Genomic DNA, 22,719 nt, shown 5'->3' with positions numbered 1-22,719 from the left:
ATGTAGCATGTACTCAGATGCAGCTAATGTTAGTAGTTGAATTTCTTCCTATAGCATAGGCTTAAAAAACAGCATCAGTAGAAATAGGCCTTTGGTTGTAACAAAGCCTGAGCAGGTCATGTTTATCCATTCACTAGTTAGAATGATTGGGATGACATTTGTTAAATTCCCTTTCACCATGTCTGTGAGCATAGTGGAATCAGTCATAAGAGAAGGTAGTACTGTTTTCTCTTTAGTTTTTTGAAAAATCTGTCCTTTGTGGTGTTGGAAGTAATATTTTCATGTCAAGAAGGACTGTTTGGGAATATTTCTATTTTCCCTGAGGACTGTGCTATGTAATAGGACTTCAGCTGTCAAATACTTGGTCCTGAGTGAGTTTCTTGTCACTCTGCAGCAGGATGGACACATAGTGGTGGATCATGCCCACAGAGCCGGTGATGGTGAACATGGACCATCTAGGGCCACTAGAGACTCACATTGGAGTTGAGCTGCAGCTCCTGCTATCTTTTTTTAAATCTTATTTATTTATTTGACAGAGAGATCACAGGTAGGCAGAAAGGTAGGCAGAGAGGGGGAAGCAGGCTCCCTGCTGAGCAGAGAGCCCCATGTGGGGCTCCATCCCAGGATCCTGAGACCATGACCTGAGCTGAAGGCAGAGGCTTAAGCTTCTGAGCCTCCCAGACGCCCCCCCCCTTTTTTTAAGATTTTATTTTATTTTATTTTATTAGGTGTGGAGGGACAGAGGGAGAGGGAGAGAGAATCTTAAGCAGGCTGCATGCCCAGCACAGAGTCAGACTCGGGGCTGGATCTCACAGCCCTGAGATCCTGACCTGAGCTGGAATCAAGAGTCAGGCACTTAACTGACTGAGCCATCTAGGCACCCCCTAAAGATTTTATTTTTATGTAATCTTCACACTCAGTGTGCAGCCCTGTTGCAGGGTTACATGCTTTACCAATTGAGCCAGTCAGGCACCTCTCCCACCTTGCTCTTATTTATTGAGAGCCAGCCTAGTCAGAGTCCTAGGCCAGGCCCTGAGCCTGGATATTACCTTGTTCCAGAACTGGCCATGGCTGTGCTGTGGCCTCCGGCCTAATGCACTGCCTTCAGCTGCATTGCCATTTTATTTTAATTAATTATTTTAATTAGTTTATTTGAGAGAGAGTGCAGGGGCGTGGGGACAGAGGGAGAGAATCTCATGTAGACTCCGTGCTCACACAGGGCTCAAACTCATGACCCTGAGACCATGACCTGAGCCGAAAGTCAGGTTCTCAACCAACCACCCGAGGTACCCCTGCCATTTTATTTTTTTATTTTTTTAAAGATTTTATTTATTTTTTTGACAGCGAGACAGGGAGAGAGGGAATACAAGCAGGGCGAGTGGGATAGGAAGAAGCAGGCTTCCTACTGAGCAGGGAGCCTGATTGCTGCTTGATGTTTGATGGGGTCTTGATCCCAGGATTCTAGGATCATGACCCAAGCTGAAGGCAGACACAACAACTGAGCCACCCAGGTGCCCCTGCCATTTGATTTTATTTGATTTATTTTATTTTGTTAAAAGATTTTACTCATTTATTTGAGAGAGAGTGAGGGGGAGAGAGCATGAGAGGGGAGAAGGTCAGAGGGAGAAGCAGACTCCCCATGGAGCTGGGAGCCGGATGCAGGACTCGACCCCAGGACTCCGGGATCATGACCTGAGCCAAAGGCAGCCGCTTAACCAACTGGGCCACCTAGGCGCCCTGCCATTTGATTTTAAAGAGTATCTGAAGTTTATAGAGTTCTAAAATAGTCACCAAGTTTCCCTGAAATCTTCTGCTTGTTCTAAACCATCTGTAGTAAAACCACATATTGAAGTGAAAGGTAGTAAACCTTGGGTTTTTTGACCACTCCAACCTTCCTTGCCTCAGTGAAAAAAAAAAATCAGGCTATAAGACAGTGTATATGATATGAATTCATTTTTATAAAAACATGAAAACTTTCATTTATCATTGCCTACTTTATCAAATAAGTACTCAATAAAAATTGTAGCATAATGATTGAAATGGATATACAGTATTAAATACACAGTATTGAATATACAGTAAAATATACAGTATGCAGTGTGTGTATGTGTGTGTACACTGAATATATAGTAAAAACAGTGGCTGTTTTTTATATATAATTGTGTAAGTGTGGCAGTTGTGGGAGGGCACATGCACAAGTGGTGGTGGGAGAAGAGGCAGAAGGAAAGGGAGAATGAAAAGCAGGCTCCAAGCCCAGCTTGATCTCACCACCCTGAGATCATCACCAGAACCAAAGTCAAGAGTTGGAGCTTAAAATGACTGAGCCACCCAGGCACCCCAAGTGTTGCACTTTCTTACTTATTAAGTGGTGAGAGATTGATGAAAATGAAAATACTTTGTAGCTGTAGATAAAACCATGCAGGAAGTCATAAATTCAGCCATTTCCTGAAATATCTCAAGCTGCTAAGAGATTTTGTTATCCTTTTGCTCTTTGAAAGGCAACATAATAGTTGGGATGTATTATAAGGAAAAACTGTCTTCATAGTTGAGGCATATAGAGCACATTGTGGAGCACCTGTATGGCTTGGTTGGTTGGGTGCCTGCTTTCAGCTCAGGTCTGGGGATCAAGCCCCAAAGGGGGGCTCCTTGCTCAGTGGGGAGTCTACTTTGCCCTCTCCCTCTGCCCCTCCCTGTGCTTGCCCGTCACTGCCCCACTTGCCCCCTCCAAATAAAGAAATAAATTCTATTTAAAATAAGGATGAGGGGCGCCTGGGTGGCTAAGTGCGTTAAGGCCTCTGTCTTCAGCTCAGGTCATGATCCCAGGGTCCTGGGACCAAGCCCCACATCAGGCTCTCTGCTCAGCGGGGAGCCTCCTTCCTCCTCTCTCTCTTTGCCTGCCTCTCTGCCTACTTGTGATCTCTGTCTGTCAAGTGAATAAGTAAAATATTTAAAAAAAATAAAATAAGGATGATAATACTCCTGCTTAAAAGGTTATTAAAATAAAAACTACTTAAGGGCTCTTGGGTGGCTCAGTTGGTTGAGCGAGTGCCTTCGGCTCAGGTCATGATCCGGGACTTCCAGGATCGAGTCCAGCATCGGGCTCCCAGCTCCTTGGGGAGTCTGCTTCTCCCTGGGACCTTCTCTTCTATCATGCTCTCTCTCACTCATTCTCTCTCAAATAAATAAATAAAATCTTTAAAAAAAAATTAAAAAAAATAAATACTTAAAAGCATCACTTGATATTTTAAAAACATAGATTTAGATATGTCATCTAATATAAATTCTAAATTTACTCATTGTAAGTAAATGTTTAAGTCAGGGACTGTGTTAAATGTAATTTTTAAATATTTTCTCAATAGGTGGTACTTCATTTGGTAAAACAATCTATAAAGGGTATATAGTGAAAAATCTTTTTCCTGGCCCCTAGGTTCTTTTCAGAGAGAGAGAGAGATTGATTTATATTTATACATTTAATATTTATAAAATTTATTAATTTACTATCAACTTATTATTAATATTTAATGTATAAATAAATATATATTTAAAGTCACAGGTGGTAACATATTATGTAAACTATACCTTTCTCTTTCTGAGTACAAAATATTTCATATTTGTATCTCATTTGATAGAATAGTAGTGAAAATAGTTACTCCTGTTATCTCCATTTTATAAACAGGAAAGCGAAGACCTTTCAGTTTCTTAATACCTTGTCCAGGGTAATAGAACTAGTCAGTTACAGACAGAATCTACTTCCTGGGTATAAAGGCAGTTATTTTGGTATCACTTACTTAACTTTTTATCTTGAAACCATTTCAGACTTGCAGAAAAGTTGCAGGAGTAGAATAAAGAATTCCATACACTCCTTGACCAGAGCCTCCATTCGGGGCACACGTTGTTCCCAGTTGTCCCGTCTTGCTGGCCTTCAACCTGCGGCTTTTCTTCAGGCTTTCCGTAGCTTTTCTGACCTTGTTGTTTTTGATGACCACAGGTCGGTCCTTTTGTAGAAACTCTCTCAATTTGCTGTTGTCCTAGATTTCTTCACAGTTACGCCAGTATTCTACATTTTTGTACAAATATCGGCAGTCACGTTACATTCTTCCCATTGCGTCCTGTCAGGTGGCATACAGTGTTGCTTCTTCCCACGACTCCCATTGAGGAAGAAAAAAAAAGGAGCAGAAAGGGGAAAAGTAATGTACATGAGTTTTCACTTCAGAGGGCCCTGTGTTCAGCAAATATCTTTTCTTTGTAGCATCCTGGGGGAGAAGAGGTTCTGCTGGAACAAGCTGGTGCAGATGCAAGTGAAAGCTTTGAAGATGTAGGCCACTCCTCTGATGCCAGAGAGATGCTAAAGCAGTACTATATTGGTGATGTGCATCCGGTAAGAACGCGCCGGGCGAGGAGCGCATACAGAGACAAAGCTGAACAGCCACAGAACACAGGAGAGGGAATGAATTATTAAAATGGAAATTCATTCATCCCTACCATCAGGCTATGTATTCTCCCAAATCATTTTGCCTGCTGTGCTGAGATGGGGCTGCTTGTATGTGAAGCAACACCGGTAGTTATATGAAAAGTCAAGAGAAATGGTTTTGGAGTTTTTTTTTAACTGATTTTTATAACACAGTTACATCTCTACCTGAAACAATGATTTGGTGGTTCTTGGAAGTTCCTTGCTAAAGGTGGTAGCTATGGACATTCTAACAAGGGACCCTGATAGGCTCAGAGTTGCGGGGGAGAAAGCATCTTCCTTTCTACAGATCTTGATGTCTCTCAGAGAATTCTCTGCTACCAAGGATGTAGTCTCATGGTCTAAGGTTAGAAACAAACACATAGTGCCCAGAGTGAGAATGCATTTGGAAATGACTTAAAATGTTATTTGTTTTCCTTTTTTAACAGAATGACCTTAAACCTGACAATGGTAGCAAGGTAAGAAGTCATCTGTTTCTCTTGTGTGTTTCAAATGTTTATATTTCTATTTAACTCGAATAGAATGGCTTTTTAAAAAGTTATCTTAACAAGAGAAGTGTTTACTTTTCCCCCCAGGCAAAAAAAACCTTTTTTTTTTTTTTTTTTTTTTTTTTTTCAGGAATTTGGACTCAGTGCCATTTTAGGAAAAAAGAATAGCTGAGTCTTGAACAGTAGGAAACATTTTGTTCATGTTTCCATTTGCATTAAAAAAAAAAATTCTAGCCAGTGGTTTCAATTGTAAAAAAGTAATTCTTATTCTTATATTAAGTAGTACAGGTGATAATAGTTCTGTGTTGGCAAAATAATTGGAAGGTTGATTTTCACTTTTAAGTCTTCAGAGTTACAGATTGAAGTAATTGACCAGAATGGGCCTTTCTGTCCCTGTTACCCGTGTTTAGGCTCAAACAGGCCTATTCCCATTTCGCTTACTCCCGTGATTCAGCAAAAACAAAAGACTAAATACTTGATGAAAAAAAAAAAAAAGACTAAATACTTGAAAACCTTAATGTGCACTGCATAACATACCAAGCACAAAATACGAAAGCCTTTTTAGCCTTTTAGCTTCCCATAAGCGGGGCTATTATTTCCCTACTTACTGCTTCAGGCTTTTTCTTGACTTCCTCCTTCACAGAGCTCTCAGGTTACCCTTTCACTTAAAGGGACAGCAGTTTAGTTGCGGTGAGAACATCATGGTAGCAACTTTCTGCCTTAGAGCTTCTTGCTTCCTTTTCCTCGCTGAGCTGGAATTACTAAACTTGTTGGGTAGAGCACTTAAAGTTGGCCTTGACAGAAGAATTCTTTTAACTTAAGAGATTGCTTGACTGTCTGCTGTGTGTTACTATGCAGTCTAGACTGTTGTGTGCAAATTAACTCACCCGTTTTGCTATACTTTGTTGTTCTTAATTGTTGAATTGTTCATGAAGGGGGATGAAATGATCTTTAAATGCTTCTAGAGCACTGTTGGTTGGTCTCCATTCCCCCTCTCCTAGCGCATGTAATGAAGGTAAAGTTTGAGCTGCGCGTCGCCTTGCTGAGTGTATTGAAGATGTCTGGGAAACACTATGGTCTCAGTTTAAAGTAAACATTTCATTCAAGGGATATTCCCATTTGTACAAGAGATAGACTTCGTGTCTAGGAACCACAGCCCACTTCTACACAACATTCATGAGAGTACTTTACTGAAACAATAGAAAATATTTGGGGGATTAGAGTTGTCAAAAAGTCTACAAATTGCTGCTGCTTCTTTTTTTTTTTAAAGATTTTATTTATTTATCAGAGAGAGAGGGGGGGAGAGAGCGAGCACAGGCAGACAGAATGGCAGGCAGAGGCAGAGGGAGAAGCAGGCTCCCTGCTCAGCAAGGAGCCCGATGTGGGACTCGATCCCAGGACGCTGGGATCATGACCTGAGCCGAAGGCAGCTGCTTAACCAACTGAGCCACCCAGGCGACCCAGAAGCAGAGGGAGAAGCAGGCTCCCTGCCGAGCAAGGAGCCTGATGTGGGACTCAATCCCAGGACGCTGGGATCATGACCTGAGCTGAAGGCAGCTGCTTAACCAACTGAGCCACCCAGGCGTCCCTTATTAATTTATTTATTTGACTGAGATCACAAGTAGGCGGAGAGGCAGGCAGAGAGAGATGGGGAAGCAGGCTCCCCGCTGAACAGAGAGCCTGATGTGAGACTCCATCCCAGAACCTTGGGATCATGACCTAAGACAAAGGCAGAGGCTTTAACCCACTGAGCCACCCAGGCGCCCCACAAATTGTTGCTTGTTGCTGTTTTTCTTCCTTGGTAGTTCAGTATGTGGTGAGGACCATTCTTAGGAATGGAGAGTGGTGTTTTTCATATTCTGTCCCTTGGACCACCTGTGTTGGCATCCCTGGGCATGTTTATGAAATGTCTATTTCCTGGGCTTCCGCTACTGCTGATTCATAATGTTTGGAAACGGGACTTGGGAATTTGCACTTTAAGTAACCCAGGTAGCCAAGCACCAGACTTTTTGCTAAGTGATGTACCCATCTTTTCATTTGAAAACTTTACAGATGTCTCAGCTAAATTAAATCTCTTGAGCCTTGGACTTTTTATAAGAAATAAGGTGGGGAACCTCTTTCAACTCACTGAATTCTATATTAATTTAGAAGTTTCCAAATGTAGTTTGGCCCCTGCCTGGTATAAACAGTGACTGAAGGCTGTATATTTGAAGCTGTTTTCTTCATGTCTGTTGTACCCAAAGGACTGTCTCCATTAAGTAGAGAGTAGGTTATAGAGTGTTTCCAGTCACACTCCTTTATTTTAGGCAGATCAGGCAAGGAAACCTTTGGGGAAATTTTCAAGGCCATCTATGTGAGTTTTCACAGAGCCTGACTTCAGTTCCAGGAAGAAAGTCCTGGTCTCAGATTTATTTCCTATAAAGATTGTAAATAAGCACTTCTGAATCTAGGATGTAGAGGTCCCCTTTCTTTTTTTTTTTTTTTTTTTTTTTTTTAAAGATTTTTATTCATTTATTTGACAGAGAGAAATCACAAGTAGATGGAGAGGCAGGCAGAGAGAGAGAGAGGGAAGCAGGCTCCCTGCTGAGCAGAGAGCCCGATGCGGGACTCGATCCCAGGACCCCGAGATCATGACCCGAGCCGAAGGCAGCAGCCTAAACCACTGAGCCACCCAGGTGCCCTAGAGGTCCCCTTTCTTAATTTTTCTTCACTCACCATGAAATAAAGGATGTAAAATTAATTTCATTAATACTTTCTTTTGGTTACAGGTTCCTAAACCTCTACAAAGAAGTGATTTTTTTAAGCCTAATTAAGAGGTGTCTTCTGCCTCAGGGGACAGAGTTTTCATTTCCCTTCTCTTTCTTTTACCTTCCTTCTTTCTCCACTTCTCTCCTCCCCCACCCCCACAGCTTACCATTGCTTCCCTGCCTGAAACTAGCCCCCAGGCCATTCAAAATTAAAAAAAAAAAAAAAAAAAAGGCAACAAAAAAACCACCACCCAGAACAAGGCTATCGCGCTATTCCAGAGTATAAATCAGGAACTTTGCCCCAGTTTTTTGGCAACTACCTTTCACACTGCTTTTGCTACAACAGAGGTAGATAATTGATGGTCCCCATTGTTTTCTTGTTAGATTGATAATGCCTGAGTTCTGAAGCCCTGAAATAGTACAAAACTAAAATGTAAAAGCTTAGAAACTACAGGTCTGCCAGCAGATGTTTTTCTCACCTGCTTCAGGGGTAGATAAAAAACTAGAATTACCAACCTTTTTGTCTCTGAATATCTTTCTCCCTGGAATAGTCCCCATGCTGAGAGTCATCAGACTTCTCTTCCTTCTTGAGTTTCTCGAGTTAACATTTTTTTGGTCTGCTTTAGAGTAAGGAAATTCACCTTAGAAACACGTGGTGTTTTCTGTGCCATTTTGTCTGCCTGTCTACTGTAGGGCAAGTAAGCTAGACATGTTTGTGGTTCGTGATACCTCTCTTTGGGTCATGGGTTCCCATGTGGGTTCACGGTTTGAGCTGCCAGCACTTGAGGAGATGAGGTACATACACATGCTAACCTGGCAGAAGTAGTCATTTCATTCATTTATCAGCAGATATTACCTACGTGACAGTTCAGCTGCTTCAAGTATCATTACAATGAGCAGACTCAGTAACCTAACCGTTATCCCATTTATTTTATTTTATTTTTTTAAGATTTCATTTATTTATTTGACGGAGAGAGAGATCACAGGTAGGCAGAGAGGCAGGTGGGGGCGGGGGGGGGGGAGCAGGCTCCCCGCTGAGCAGAGAGCCGGATGTGTGACTCAATCCCAGGACCCTGGATCATGACCCAAGCCCAAGGCAGAAGCTTTAACCCACTGAGCCACCCAGGTGCCCCCATTATCCCATTTAAATTTTTGAATGGGTAGTACATAATGTACATGCCAAAAAATTGAAATAGTTTTAAAAAGTGTACTTTTATATATACATCTTATATATAAATAATACCTATTGCTTATGTATAATTTTGTTAATTGTATTAATATTCAAATAATATGCATATACTTTTATATACAGTGACTGCCTTCCATCTCCAATTCTCAGTCTCCCAGTTCCTCTTCTTCAGAGGTAGCCAGCTACCATTTTCTTGTTTTCTCTTCCCAAGAGAAAACTGATAATTCAGTTGATAAGCAGACCAACCATAGCCTCCTTTAAAAAAGTCACATACTATTGTTTCTTTTTACTTAAAATTTTTATCTTAGTGATTGTTCTTTTTTTTCTACAAGAAATCCTCTTTTTTTTTCTTCAAATTTTTACTTAAATTCTAGTTACTTAACATATAGTGCAGTTAGTGATTGATGTTTAACAGTGTTCTGTAGACCAAGTAACTGCCTCTTGTAAAAAGAATTTTGATGAGATGGCATTTACCATACTTAGTGGAATTTGATGTGTCTTTTAAAAACAAGTAAGATTGTGGGGTGCCTGGGTGGCTCAGTTACTTGAGCATCTGCCTTCCACTCGAATGGTGGTCCCAGGGTCCTAGGATTGAGGCCCACGTTGGCTCCCTGCTCAGTGGGGAGTCTGCTTCTCCCTCTCCCTCTGCCTCTGCACCCATGTTCTTTTTCTTGCTTGCTCTTTCTCTCAGTAACTAAATAAAAACAAATAAGATTGTTTCCATAAAGACTTGACATGTTACTTAAACTTTATTTTTTTTTTTTAATTAAGAATTAACTTTTGAACTCTAGTAAATTCCACATATGTTAGAAGCAATCTATAAGTTGCATTTAAAAGCAGATACATGGGGCGCCTGGGTGGCTCAGTGGGTTAAAGCCTCTGCCTTTGGCTCAGGTCATGGTCCCAGGGTTCTGGGATTGAGCCTTGCATATGGCTCTCTGCTCAGCGGGGACCCTGCCTCTTCCTCCCTCTCTGCCTGCCTCTCTGCCTACTTGTGATCTCTGCCTATCAAATAAATAAATAAAATCTTTTAAAAAAATAAAATAAAAGATACATGGGGCGCCTGGGTGGCTCAGTTGTTGGGCGTCTGCCTTCGGCTCAGGTCATGATCCCAGGGTTCTGGAATCAGGCCCTGCATAGGGCTCTCTCTTCAGCGGGGAATCTGCTTCTCCCTCTCCCACACCCCCTGCTGTGTTCCCTCTCTCTCTGTCAAATAAATAAATAAAATCTTAAAAAATAAAAAAATAAAAGCAGTTTTTTTTTCTTCCTGATGCAACTGACTTCTGTTATACAACAGTTTTTTAGAATACATACATAATACTCAGTTTACCTTCTCTTTTATGGGAGAGAAACTAAAAAGAATACATTGTTTGTAATTATGTAATGCAGTTACTTGGTTGCATCATACCAAAAATTTCCTTCAAAAAATTGTTGAATATTCTTGTCATACGTAAAAGCTGGCTCATTAATGTTTGGAACGGTTATGCAGATGCCCTTCAGACAAGCAATGATTGCTCTTTACCAGATAATTTTGCATGGTTGATTTATTGTTCCTGATTTCGCCTGACATTTCTTTTTTGAAACATAATATTTTGAAATAAAGCATAGAGTGTAATGGCAAAATGCCTCTTGTAAAACAAAATACCCATTGCTGAGGCATCTCAAGGATTAAGGTCTTCTCATGACGCTTTACTTAGAAATAGTGTGTAGTTTTGTGAAAGAAGGTGTTGGAAGGATAAGGTAACATCTTTTTCAAATCAGCCCTCCAGTGTTAGAATACGTTTTTCACTTCTTTGGTCCCAGTAGAAATTACTCTGTGAATGTTGAATTATTTTCTTCAGTGATGTCTTATATATGTTATCACAGTGGGTTCTTGAGACAGTCGTACAGAAATTTATCTTAGAGCGTGTTTTTCATCTTTGAATTTTGCTCTTATATGCAGGGAAATATTTTTTACTTGACTGGGCTGGCTCTAGGGATGATACATCCTTTAATAAAATAGTAATTATTAATTATTAATACATTAGAGCCTCTCTAGAAAGAGAAGATCCTCTAGATCCACACATGGCCATGTCCTAGTTGGGACTATAATATGTTGAAGTCATGTATTTAAATAGACTTTTTAGACTTTAAGAAATTAATTCTGAAATTCATATTGTGAGTGTTAATGCTATAAAGTCCATTGTATCATGGGGGGAAAATCCTTTCCAATAGTGTTTGAAACCGAAAGTTCCAAAGTTGTTTTCATAAATTACTGGCCACATAGAAACCAAAGTGTTCTAAATAAAAAGCTACAAAAACTGTTGGACCACCCAGATATTCACAAGGTTCACTGAAGGTGGTATGTGGCTAAAAATCCACTTTTTCCAGTTTTAAATACTTGGAATCCTCTTGGCATAGCAAGCATCTAGTTTAGGAATTAAAATGTAAGCTCCTAAAAGAAAAAAGAAAAAAAAAGCTTCTTATATACCTTGCAATAGATTTTCCCTTTATTTAAACGTCTGAAAGTCTAAACTACTGGGGCTAAAGGTTTACTTTATAAATGCCCTATCTATATATCTTGATGAATCATAATCCTAATTCTGGTGTATTGATTCCTATGTTTTTGTTCTTTTGATAGAGGACACTATTCCTTAGGCATGTGTTTTCCCATGTTTTTTCAAAAACAGCTTTCATAGTGAAACCATGCCCACTGACCCCCAAATCCTTTCCTGTATGTTTGCCAATTACTACATTTCTTTGTCGTTTTCTTAACCATATCAGAGAGTCTGTACTTTCAGTACAGTGCCTCTTGGAATAGCATCTAGAAGAATATAGATACTCTGTAAGAGTATCTTATACCAGGTGTAAGATAGAAAAATCGGCATGTGGGTTGTGCTTCTTCAATCTTTTCCACACATGGAAGACTAGTGTTTCCTTCCCTCTAACTTTTAGAACGCTGTTATTGTAGATTTTATGAAAATGCCCTTGGGTCAGAAAATTGTGTTGAGTTAATTAAATATGGCTTTAGAATTAGAGTTTATCTGGTTTGAGCCTTTCATTTTATAAGTGAGGAAACCAATTTAGCATTGCGCTTGAAGACTGTAGACAGTTTCACTTATGAGCAGCATAATAAAAAGGGTACTCAGATATTAGGAAATATTTCCTTTCACCCTCAGAGCCCATGTTTGTTAATTTAATGAGGGAATTAACACCGTAATTAACCTCGAACTTAAGAAACCGTTTATTCAAACAGTTCATTTCTGTTAATTTTGAACTAAAATCAGAGTAGACTTAAAACAGTTTGGTAGTTTGGTAGAAACATGCATATTAATTACTTGGTAAGGCTTTTGGTAGAACTCTGGAATTTGATCTGCTCCCTTGTAACTAAAATCGTACAGTATTGCAGTTTTATCCTTCCAAGCCAAGGATTGAGCAGTCACTGTTCTCCTGACCAAAAATCTTGCATGTAAATTAAGATGTGGGCAAGAACATTACCAACCAGATATGCCTGAACACACAAAGGGGTAAGTTAAAGTCAATCATAAACTGTAGGAATTTCACTTACAAATCCATTAGATTGAGCACAGAGCTTTGGAGTGGAAATGGGGAGCTGTGCATAGAGACAATGGCAGGGTGGGAGGTTTTGGGTGAACAAAGCCTGTTCTTTTTCATTTTGTTAAATTAAAAATAACTTACTTGGCTTCTTTCCAAACTTGGCTGAGGTACTTGGCTTCTAAGAGCAGTGTCTTTAACAACTCTTTCGTTATAGCTGATTAGAAGTGAAGTCACTGTAGTTTGGGATTGACTTGGCTGTCCGTGTCCTAAAGAAAGGGTCCACTTCTTTCTCTTCTTTTTCCTCCAGTGGTAGGGAAGTTGGTCTTTTTGCCTCCAGGGATGGAATGATCTTAAAACAGGAATTGAGGTACTTAGTTTTGTTGTTTTTTTTTTAAGTATGTTTAAATTTTTTTAGTGTTTATTAGAAACTATTAGAGTTAGAGCATATTCTGGTCTTCTTTCTGGTCTTTTCTTTTTCTCAGTTGCTTTCCACATTGTCTGAGGTTCATTCTAGTTAGCACATGTGCCAGGCTTTTAGTTGTAAAAGAAGCTAAAGGTTTGAAATCTAGAGAATCCAGTACTATGAATATCAGCTTTTACTGTGACTACAGATTAAACATAACACATATATTACTCTATAATGCTTTCACGTAAGCCTTTCAAATTATCCCAGATTTTTTAATACTGACTATACATTTTTTGTTCCAAAATCATTGGTATATACGTGGATAAAGCATAAAAGACCATAGACTTCCTATTTTTAATGAAATTCAATTATTTCATGGCTACTGTAGTGGAATCTTTTAAAAGGCAACATTATAAATTAATCTGATATACACTCTACCATAATTACTACAAGCACCACCTTCCAAATTTATAAAACATTTGCTTTATTTCTCAAAGAGTGACTTGTAACATGTTTTAATTAATCTGACTCATGATGTTCTCTACTAGAAATGTCTCAGATAGCAGTAATCATCAAGGTCTCAAAGAAGTATAGTAGTTTATTAATGTGGTTTATCTGAAACTTCTTACGAAAGGTTATATTTGCCATAGTTTATTTGCTGCTTATTTCTTTTGGGTTTGGGGTATGTATTCATTTGCATGGCAGTGTTTTGGGTATATGAGATTAAAACTCATTTCATGATCTGCTCTAAAGTGTATCTACACCACGATGTAGGGTTTTTGGAAATTCTTGATTACTGAAAATTGTGGTTAAACAGAGTTAATATTCTGTGTTCACACTGGAGCATACTTCTGCATATTGGCAAAGAGGATATTTTGGGCAGTAGTAACCTATGTTAATGGGTTTGTATACTAAACCCTGCTAACCTCTGGTAATAAGTTAGCAGGCCTTTTGTATATATAGCTAATTAATGGACTCCAGAACTTCATTTGATATTTACTTAAGTTGGATTTAAAAATTTTGATAACGCTTTTTAAGATATAATTCACATACCATCCAATTAATTCTTTAAGATCTACCTGTCAGGGGGTTTAGTGTTTCCATAGAGCTATGCCTCCATAATCACAATATCAGAATAATTTTGGAACATTTTCATCCCTCCAGAAAGAAAGCATATAGCATTAGCAGTCATTCCCATTCCCTTCCAACTCCTTTGCCCCTGCTACCCTTCCAGCCCTAGGGAACCACAGATCTACTTCCTGCCTCTAGATTTGCCTATGCCGAACCTTCATACAAATGGATTTCTGTAATATTTGTATAATCGTATTCCTTTCTGTAATATTTGTATAATCGTATTCTGTATCCTCATTTCACTTAGCATGTTTTCTTCATGGTTCATCCATGTTGAAGCATGGATCAGTACTTCATTGCTTTTTATTGCCCAAATTTTGCTTTTAAGGTTATTTTGATATTTTTCCCCTTAATTCCGTTCATCCCATTTCATTGTTAAACAAGCTGTAGGGTTTCTACTCCTAATTATGACGGTTTCCAAGAGTAACCATTTCATCTCTATAAGCCACGAAGAAACCATCTGCACACACTAGAGCATTTCACAGTTGATCTTTTTTGACCCAAGTTTTGATTTTTAAAATGTGTTTTCAGAAAATGTGGTCTTGGCTACTGCCAGTGGCAAGCCCAGCTGAACTGGGCATATCGTTGTGACTGTAGTTAGTTCAATATAGTTTGTATCAATACCACCTTTTTTTAACATCTAAAAAAGATTAGGCCATTTTTCGGTGCTCTCCTTACTTGTTCTTCACTAGGAAGTACCAGTATGTTACCAGAAATAGAATTCTTGGTCCTCCCAGCACATTAGGTGTATAAACCTCAAATTGCATGAAAGATGAAGTTCTGTTTTAGCTGCCAAGTTTATGTAGATATTCAGGAAGATTTGCATACTCACTAATCTTCTTTGTTTTTCTTGGTTACTTTTGAATGTGAATCTTCTTCAGGATCCTTCGAAAGATGCCCCGTGCAAAAGGTTAGTATATCCTTAGTGGACTTCCTTATGCTCAACATAATGTCTGGCCAGAGATTCTTCTGTAAATATACATGTATAACATAACTTCAGAACACAGTTTGACTTGGGAAGAAAAGTGGGGAATATAGTCCAGGGTATTGTGAAAGTGTTGTGTGGTGACAGAGGTTAGCTACACTTGTGGTGAGCGCGTCATAGGCATAAACTTGTCGAATCACACTGTGTCATACACCTTAAGCTAATGTAATACGGTGTTAACTATATTTTCAGATATGTGTTAACTATATTTCAATTTTTTAAAAGTACAGTTCAGCTAACTCTCTTTTGGCCAATATTACTGCAGATTCAGTAGTTTCTTATATTTATAAAACTAATTTTGACACTTCATTTTTAGTAATCTCAAAAGTTCATGCTTTGAGTAATTTTTAAATCACGTTGTGACATAAATTGGAATCCCATTCGGTGAGAGGCCAGTTCAGGGACAAGTAACTGCTGTTAAGTCAAGCCAACAGTCTCTGTAGCTGAGGCCCATTGTGCAGCTTCCACTTAAAACTTAATCTCATTTAATCCTTAAAACCACTCTGTAAGGTGGGTGCATTTTATAGAAGGAAAAAATGTGTGTTGCACGTGTATTCAGGATTTTTTCAGTGGTTACTTCAAATATCCCTTGCTGTGGTTTAGGAATACAATAGTATGAGCTCTGAAAGGTATACATTTGCCATCCCTTAAATGTTCTTGAGATGATTCTGGAATCCTTGGCTTGTAAAAAATCTTGATATTTTATATTTATATTTTATATTTTATAAAACTGTTTACCTTTCTGAGGGTTTCAGAGAAAGTGAGAGAAAATGTTGTGTTCTTCCCTCCCCCCATAAAAGTATAGCCTCTTTTTAATTCGTAGTGGAGGACAGAGAATTTTAAAAATTTAAACTTCGAGGAGACCATTAATAAATTTGCCTTCCTTAATATTAAGATCTAAGGCTCAGCCAAAGACTCTGGAAAGAATTTGGAAACACAAGCCATAAAGTTGCAGTATTCTTAGGCTACACATAACACTCGTTAAGAATTATCATGCAGGGATGCCTGGGTGGCTCAGTCCAACCTGTGTCCAAGTTGGACACAGTAAAGTGTCCAGCTTGGTTTCAGCTCAGGTCATTGTGTCATGAGATCAAGTCCAGTGCCGGGCTCCAGGCTCAGTGGGAAGTCTGCTCGAGATTCTTTCCCTCTGCCCCTGCCCCCTTTCATGTGCTTTCTCTCTCTCTCTCTCAAATAAATAGATGCATCTTTTTTTTTTTTTTAAGATTTTTATTTATTTATTTGATAGACAAAGATTACAAGTAGGCAGAGAGAGAGGAGAAAGCAGGTTCCCTTCTGAGCAGAGAGCGCCCGATGTGGGGCTCGATCCCAGGACCCTGAGACCATGACCTGAGATGAAGGCAGAGGCTTTAAGCACTGAGCTACCCAGGCGCCCCAAATAGATGCATCTTCAAAAAAAAAAAAATTATTATACAGAATACATAAAGAATTCCTACAAATCAATTTTAAAAATTTAGTAGAATATGAGAAAAAGACTCCAACAAGCACTTCACAGAAGAAGAAACCCAGATATAGGCACACACAAAAAAAGGTTTAATTTCATTTGTTATCAGAGAGATGCGAATTAAAATCATAAGGGAGGGGCGCCTGGGTGGTTCAGTTGGTTAATTGTCCAACTCTTGGTTTCTGCTCAAGTCACCGTCTTAGGGTCGTGAGAACTAGCCCCTAGTTGGCTCCTTGCTCTGTGGGGAGCCTGCTTGAGATTCTTTCCCTCTCCCCATGTCCGCCATGGCTTGCACATGTACATTTTCTCTCTCTCAAATAAATCTTCAAAAAATAATAAAAGCATAAGGTATATTTCCCGATGACCAGGTTGGCAAAAATTGAAAATTCCACAAACAAGATAATGTTGTTAAGGAAGTGGATTGCCAAGGTTCTTAACCCCTCTTAGGGAAGCATAAATGGGTATAGTCACTTTGGAAAAGAGTTCGGCATTATCTAGTAAATTTGGCAATGTTAATAACTTTTGACCTAGAAATTCCATTTCTCAGGATTTATTCAAGAGAAATGGGTGCACAAATATGCCAGGAAACACATACTAGAATATTCATAACAACATTATTCAAGATAGCAAGATCCTGGGGAAACAACCCAAATAACCATTCCTTAATAAAATGAATCCAAAAAATAATAGAATAAAATGACTGAATCCATTCTGACATATTAGTAAAATTCTGGTATATTCCTAAAGTGCAGTACTATATACTACAAAGGAGTTACAACTATGTAACAGTAACCTGAGCAAATCTACAAAAGAGAGTTCTGTCTAGGCTAGGAAGTTACTGTTGCACCTAAAACTCTTTTGGTGCAGCCTAAATCCATTTCCTCAGTTTCTATCCCCAGTGACAGTTACGTATTACAAATTGTTTGAGGACTGGTGGTCAACCATTCTCAGTCTTTTGTACGGGAGAATTTCTCTTTCTGTGTTTTCCCAAGGAATCTACTGTTGTCTCTTGTGTTTCTCCAAGATACCTGAATTGATTACCTTTCTGGGGACATTACTTCAAAGTTCCCATGTGCCACAGTGCTGTCGGACCTGCCAGTTCGCTTTACACAAAGCTCCTTGGCTGACATTCTCAACTTCTCTGGGACAGCTTTCGACTTTACTTAAAATGTACAAAATGCCAGGCATGTTTAGGCAAGGAGAATCATTGTTATTACTGAAACTCAGCTGGTTTTATTGCCTTCAAACCTTTTAATACCAAGGCTGTGTATGTTTGGACCAAGGAAAAATTACACTTTGAAACGAACAGTGCTAATGAGCTGAATAGAGAAGAATTATTTTAAGGAGAGTGACGACTGTTGTGGAATTCTTGAAGAGAGTCTCTTACAGGACTTCTCATATTAACTGCCATTTATTTGACATTATTTGACTTTGTTCCCTCCCCTCAAAGGTAGGTTGGTTGGTTTATTTATTTATTTATCTATCTATCTATTTATTTATTTATTTATTAATAGAGCGAAAGCAGGAGGGAGAGGCCGATAGAGAATCTCAAGCAGGCTCGATCAGGGCTTGACCCCATCACCCCAAGATCATGACCTGAGCCAACACCAAGAGTTGGTTGCTTAACTGACTGAGCCATCCAGGCACCCCAAACTTTTTTAAGCCAACTGCCATTTATTTAACTTTTCAGTATGTTCTGTGTGGATGTGTATCCTTGTTAGTGTCCAAACTTAACTAGAGATTAAGAGGATGGGTCTGGAATCAGACTGGTTGGCTCAATTTGCTTCATGATTTGGGTACAAGGCTTGTATTCTCTGTGTATATAGAGTAATAGTAGTACCTATTTCATAGGGTTGTTGTGAGGATTAAATTTAGGAAATATATGTGAGACAGATATAACATTGCCAGTAGTTGTATTAGATGATATTGTTTCTAAATTTGTAACCATATCTATAAAATGGTGGCTTTTTTCCTCTTTAAAAATGTTGATTGTAGATTATGTGAATAACAAAGCCGACCGCTACTTGTCTTTGTAAAAACATATAAAGAGGCGTATGTATGTATGTATTTTTTAGTATTATACTGTGCATTCTGTTTTTAATCTTTTAAAATTGTTTAATATTATCATGCCAGTCTAGATTTTTATTTTTTTCCTGTTACTTGGTTGATAAAAGCAGTTAAACTTCCCAAAGTAAATCAAAACTCTTTGCTCATAAAAATATTAAAATGTGGTTGTTGAAAGATAGGAAATGTTTGGTATCAGGTGTTCACGGCTTCATTGCTTTCCCCCACTTCTAGTTGCTGGTCATACTGGATTTTGCCTATCATAGGCGCTATTGCCTTAGGTTTCCTGTATCGTTACTACATGGCGGAAAGCAAATCTTCCTGAGGAGACTATGTGGAAGTTGGAAAGCATATCCATTGGGAGTGCGCGCTAGAGACTTGTTCGGAGGCCCTCTTCTCGAATCCTGCCGGGTGTGTGCTTCCCCCTTGGAGCCCAGATGGTTGGCCAGACATCCACCCCAGACCTGGGGCCAGTGTCCTCCATTTCCCAGAGCCTTACTCCCACAGCACCTGCTCGTTGTTCTGTGTCCCTGCCAGTGGCCCCTCTCCGCTGGCTTCACCGGCCCCTTTGTGTTTCCAAACTTGGTTTTATAATTACAATCCATACGTCCTAGTGACATTGTACTTTGGTAAAAATGCCTGCTTTCCAGTTCTTTGATGTATATTAGATATTCTTAACAGGGCAACACACTCTGGTTTTGAGATTTTCCTTCTTCCATTTTTCTTTGAAGTAAATATATATGTATGTATATATTTAGTTCTGACTTAATTCTGTTATTTATCATAAAGGGTTTAATTAATGAAGTAAAGTTGCACACCTGTGACTTAAAACACACCTGCCAAATGATCTCGTTCCTTTTTTTTATTTGTTCAAACTAGGAAGGACCATGAAATACCCCCACCCCCACCCCGAACTAGTGCAGCAGGTAGCTCTTGCTACCCCCCAAGTCCGCCAAGTGGTGCTGGGCAGAACCGTGCTTCCATTGTATTTCTTGAAAGTGGAGAGAAAGAGGGAAGGGGAGAGGTGAATTGGGGTGATGGGATGAATTCCTAGTCCTTTTTCTTTCACAAAATATTGAAGACACTACTTTAGGACAGGAGTTTAGGAAAAGCACCAAAGATTTCCTTCTTTTCTTTCCTTTCTTTTCTCTTTTTACCCCCAAAGACTTTGTGCCCTACTTTCATGTGGCACCACTTTCTAGCCGTCTTCTTTCTTCCCCCACAACTGTCTTATTGGTGAGATACAAATTTATATAATTCTCTCTGTAGAACTTTACCAGGGATTTTTTATTGATTGATTAGCAAATGTTTTCTTTCTCTGTTTTACAAAAGCAAGAGAGTCCAACTTGATCAGAGATACAGGATCAGATCTTCTGTTAGCCCCAGTAAATGAACTTCAGCAGTAAAGTGGCCTTTGAAAGGGGGAGTGCGTGACAAGAGAATGTTTTCCATTTCATCCGGGTTTTACCTCCCATGGCTCCTATTTGTGGTTTTGTTGTTTTTCCATTGAGGGGGGAAAAGAAAAAAAAAACAACCAACGAATAGTTCTATTCCTTTAGATGAGTGTTTAATTGAAGAGCAGGTCATTATTTAGAATTATGTGAGTGTTTCTTCTTGGTTCAGGAATTTCTCTGGCTTATTTGACTTTACTTTTTTCCCCTCTGTGGAAGAACCTGAGGAGACAGTGTACAGGCTGTTTTCTGCCAACAACTGTTTGTGTGATTTTTCTCCCCATCTTTTAAGGATTTCCAGCCTGCTTCTGAGCCGTTGTCCTATGCAGCAAGGAGCAGCTTGGTTCCAGAAAGACCATGGACACTACTCAGTATGTGTCCCTGCAAAGCAGTGTCTGCCCATGCAGACTATTTAAGAGAAGGTTCAGCCCACGTCCTGCAGTTGAGTGAATTCAGAATTCATCAAAATAATATTAACCTTGTATTTGCACGCTTGGATATGATGTTCTGAAGAAATTTTAAGGGATTTTTGGCAGACTTTTATATATCAGGGATGTGGGAATAATCAAACTTTTATCTTTAGAAAATATTTTATATAAAATGCCACTTTTAGACACTTTATTGAGAAAAACCTTTGTTATTATGTAACAAAAGTGGTGTGACTATTGATGGTTCTCCCATTTGAAGGCATAAGGAAGGGCTGCCTTGAATAAAAATTGGTATATAATTGCTATAATAATTAAGCTGCATGATTACATGGGCCACATTGGGGTAGAAATAAAGAACAAAGGAGTATTGAGGAGCTGGAAAGGGAATGTTCAGGCTGAAACTAAGCCAGCAGATAACTTGGATCAATTAAAAATATGTTGGCAGTCTCCAAAATGAAATGAAAAACATCTGGCTTATAAGAAATGTTAAAGAGTGATGGTCTTAAGTAAAATTGGTGGGGTGTTTTTGTTTTTATTTTTGCTTTTGTTTTTTAGGGCAAACACCAACACAAAAGGTATGTTTTTCTATGTCATATTGGTTGTCTTTTCCTGTTTATATCTGGACTTGTTTTTACTTGGAGCCAGAAGAAAAGATTCTCAGACTTTGTCTCTACCGTCCATGAAATCCATCCAACACCCAGGGCTTCTTTTGATCTACTCCTGATGTTACTTTGTATTAGAAAAAACCCGTTTGGGTCCTTTCACTGTCTGCATCAACAGCTAGGCAAAAGGTAGAGCTGGTGTGCGAATTTGCAGCAGTTTTTCTAAACAGTAAAATAATACAGTATGTTAGCCAAGTCCATCAAAAAAGACTGTTTTAAGAGGTAAGCTCAAATTCTCGAAACAATCTGGACATCGGCTGGTCACGAAAACCCTTCTGGAGAGCACATGGAGCCAGATGCTGTTGGCTGACGGGGCACCCGAGAGCTGGTCTCTGGGGTGGTAGGTTGTTCGTTCCCGAGGAGGACCCAACTGCCGCCTCATACTATGCTGTGCACGTGATGGCTGGAGGTGACCAAAGGAGGAGATGAGGCAAAACGTGTGCCACCCACATGGGGATGGGAGTGCCAGGTCTCCAAAATTTGCTAGCCCCTGTCCCTTAGTAATTGGTTTCGGTGTCTAAACGACTCCACGTCTGTAAAGACGAGGAGCGGTGGGGACAAAGGTGATACGGTATTTAGTTCTTTTGCGACCTCTTAAGCAGAAACAAAAATTCATTGGAACCTATAATTTGAGCCTTTCAAGTTCCTTTAGCAGTTGCCATAAGTGCATATGTTGTGAGATAAAAGCATTGTTGAGTTGATACTCATGGAATTCCGACGTGGAGCAACGAGAAATGCTTTATATTTATAGGCCAAGTATATCATTACTTATGGTATCTGGTGCTTCAAATCTCAAGTGATACCTATCTGGTTAAATTCCATTTTAGGAGATTGAAATGCAGAACATTCACGTTCATTACTTCCTTCCCTGGGAGAAATGGAATCAGACATGTCTTGTCTCAACAAGAGATTTTTTTTTTTTTTTAAACCATTTCATTCTGTTGCCAAATATCACAAAAGTAATGGGGAGTTTAGTTCACATTTGGCTGTTGTTCTCTGAAAGGGCCTGGTTTGGAATTTGTGGGGGTGATTGCAGAGGGAGGTTCCAGAAAGCAGTGAGAGGTATTTGTCAAGTTACCTACCAATATCTAGCATCTTACTCATAAGTTTTAGGAGCTGCTCTTTTCCTGTACCTATATTCTACATGTGCTTGTTCAGCAAAATGTTTATGATTATTTAACTTCCTTTCTTTTTACTTCACCCTCAACTGTGGATGAGTAATATTAACATTCCTTTTGTGTATTCAATAATGGAGTTTGTTTACCTATTTTATTTCAGCATATTTTGAACAAAGATCTTTGTCTCTTTCTGCTGGAATGTGCACACAGTGAATGTTTGTTAGAACTACACACAATAAAGATACTGTTTTCCTTTTCTTGCCCTGACTACAGTTATTAATTTTTATTTATTTATTTATTTTTTAAAGCAGAAGTGTTGGCTCTGTAATCCTTAGGTGTTCTGGAAGAAAGGAATTTAAGAAGCATGAAAGTCACCTATCTCTGTGCTAATAAGGTGTTCAGTGTAATTTTGCTGTTCTCTCTTTGAAGTTAGTTGCATGGTTGATAATCACAAAAGGCAAAAATTTAGACTTTTACTGTGTTAATGGACATGAAGTGGCAACCAAGTAGACCAGTTGGGAGTTCTGTTTTTATTGAAACCATCTGGTAAAGAGAAGCCAGTACAAGGCAATAATATTTTGTT

At 39.1% G+C, this 22,719-nt stretch overlaps 1 protein-coding gene and 1 long non-coding RNA gene across 2 annotated transcripts in view; both read left to right on the top strand.

The window, feature by feature from the left end:
• Positions 1-22,403, top strand: part of CYB5B (cytochrome b5 type B) — a 37,648-nt gene extending 15,245 nt beyond the window's left edge. The window contains exons 2-5 of the mRNA XM_082711769.1: positions 4,250-4,378; positions 4,897-4,926; positions 14,848-14,876; positions 18,712-22,403. Of these exons, the coding sequence (XP_082567895.1) occupies positions 4,250-4,378; positions 4,897-4,926; positions 14,848-14,876; positions 18,712-18,802 (279 nt within the window). The 3' untranslated portion in view covers positions 18,803-22,403. The remainder of the gene's footprint in view (positions 1-4,249; positions 4,379-4,896; positions 4,927-14,847; positions 14,877-18,711) is intronic.
• LOC309853585 lies at positions 6,566-7,891 on the top strand. Its single transcript, XR_014305818.1, has 2 exons — positions 6,566-7,415; positions 7,643-7,891. It is a non-coding gene; the product is annotated as an uncharacterized lncRNA (long non-coding RNA).
• Positions 22,404-22,719: the final 316 nt, after the last annotated feature.

The sequence above is a fragment of the Mustela nivalis genome, assembly GCF_964662115.1.
Source record: "Mustela nivalis genome assembly, chromosome: 18".
Taxonomy (NCBI): domain Eukaryota; kingdom Metazoa; phylum Chordata; class Mammalia; order Carnivora; family Mustelidae; genus Mustela; species Mustela nivalis.
This window is presented reverse-complemented; position numbering and strand designations above follow the sequence as displayed.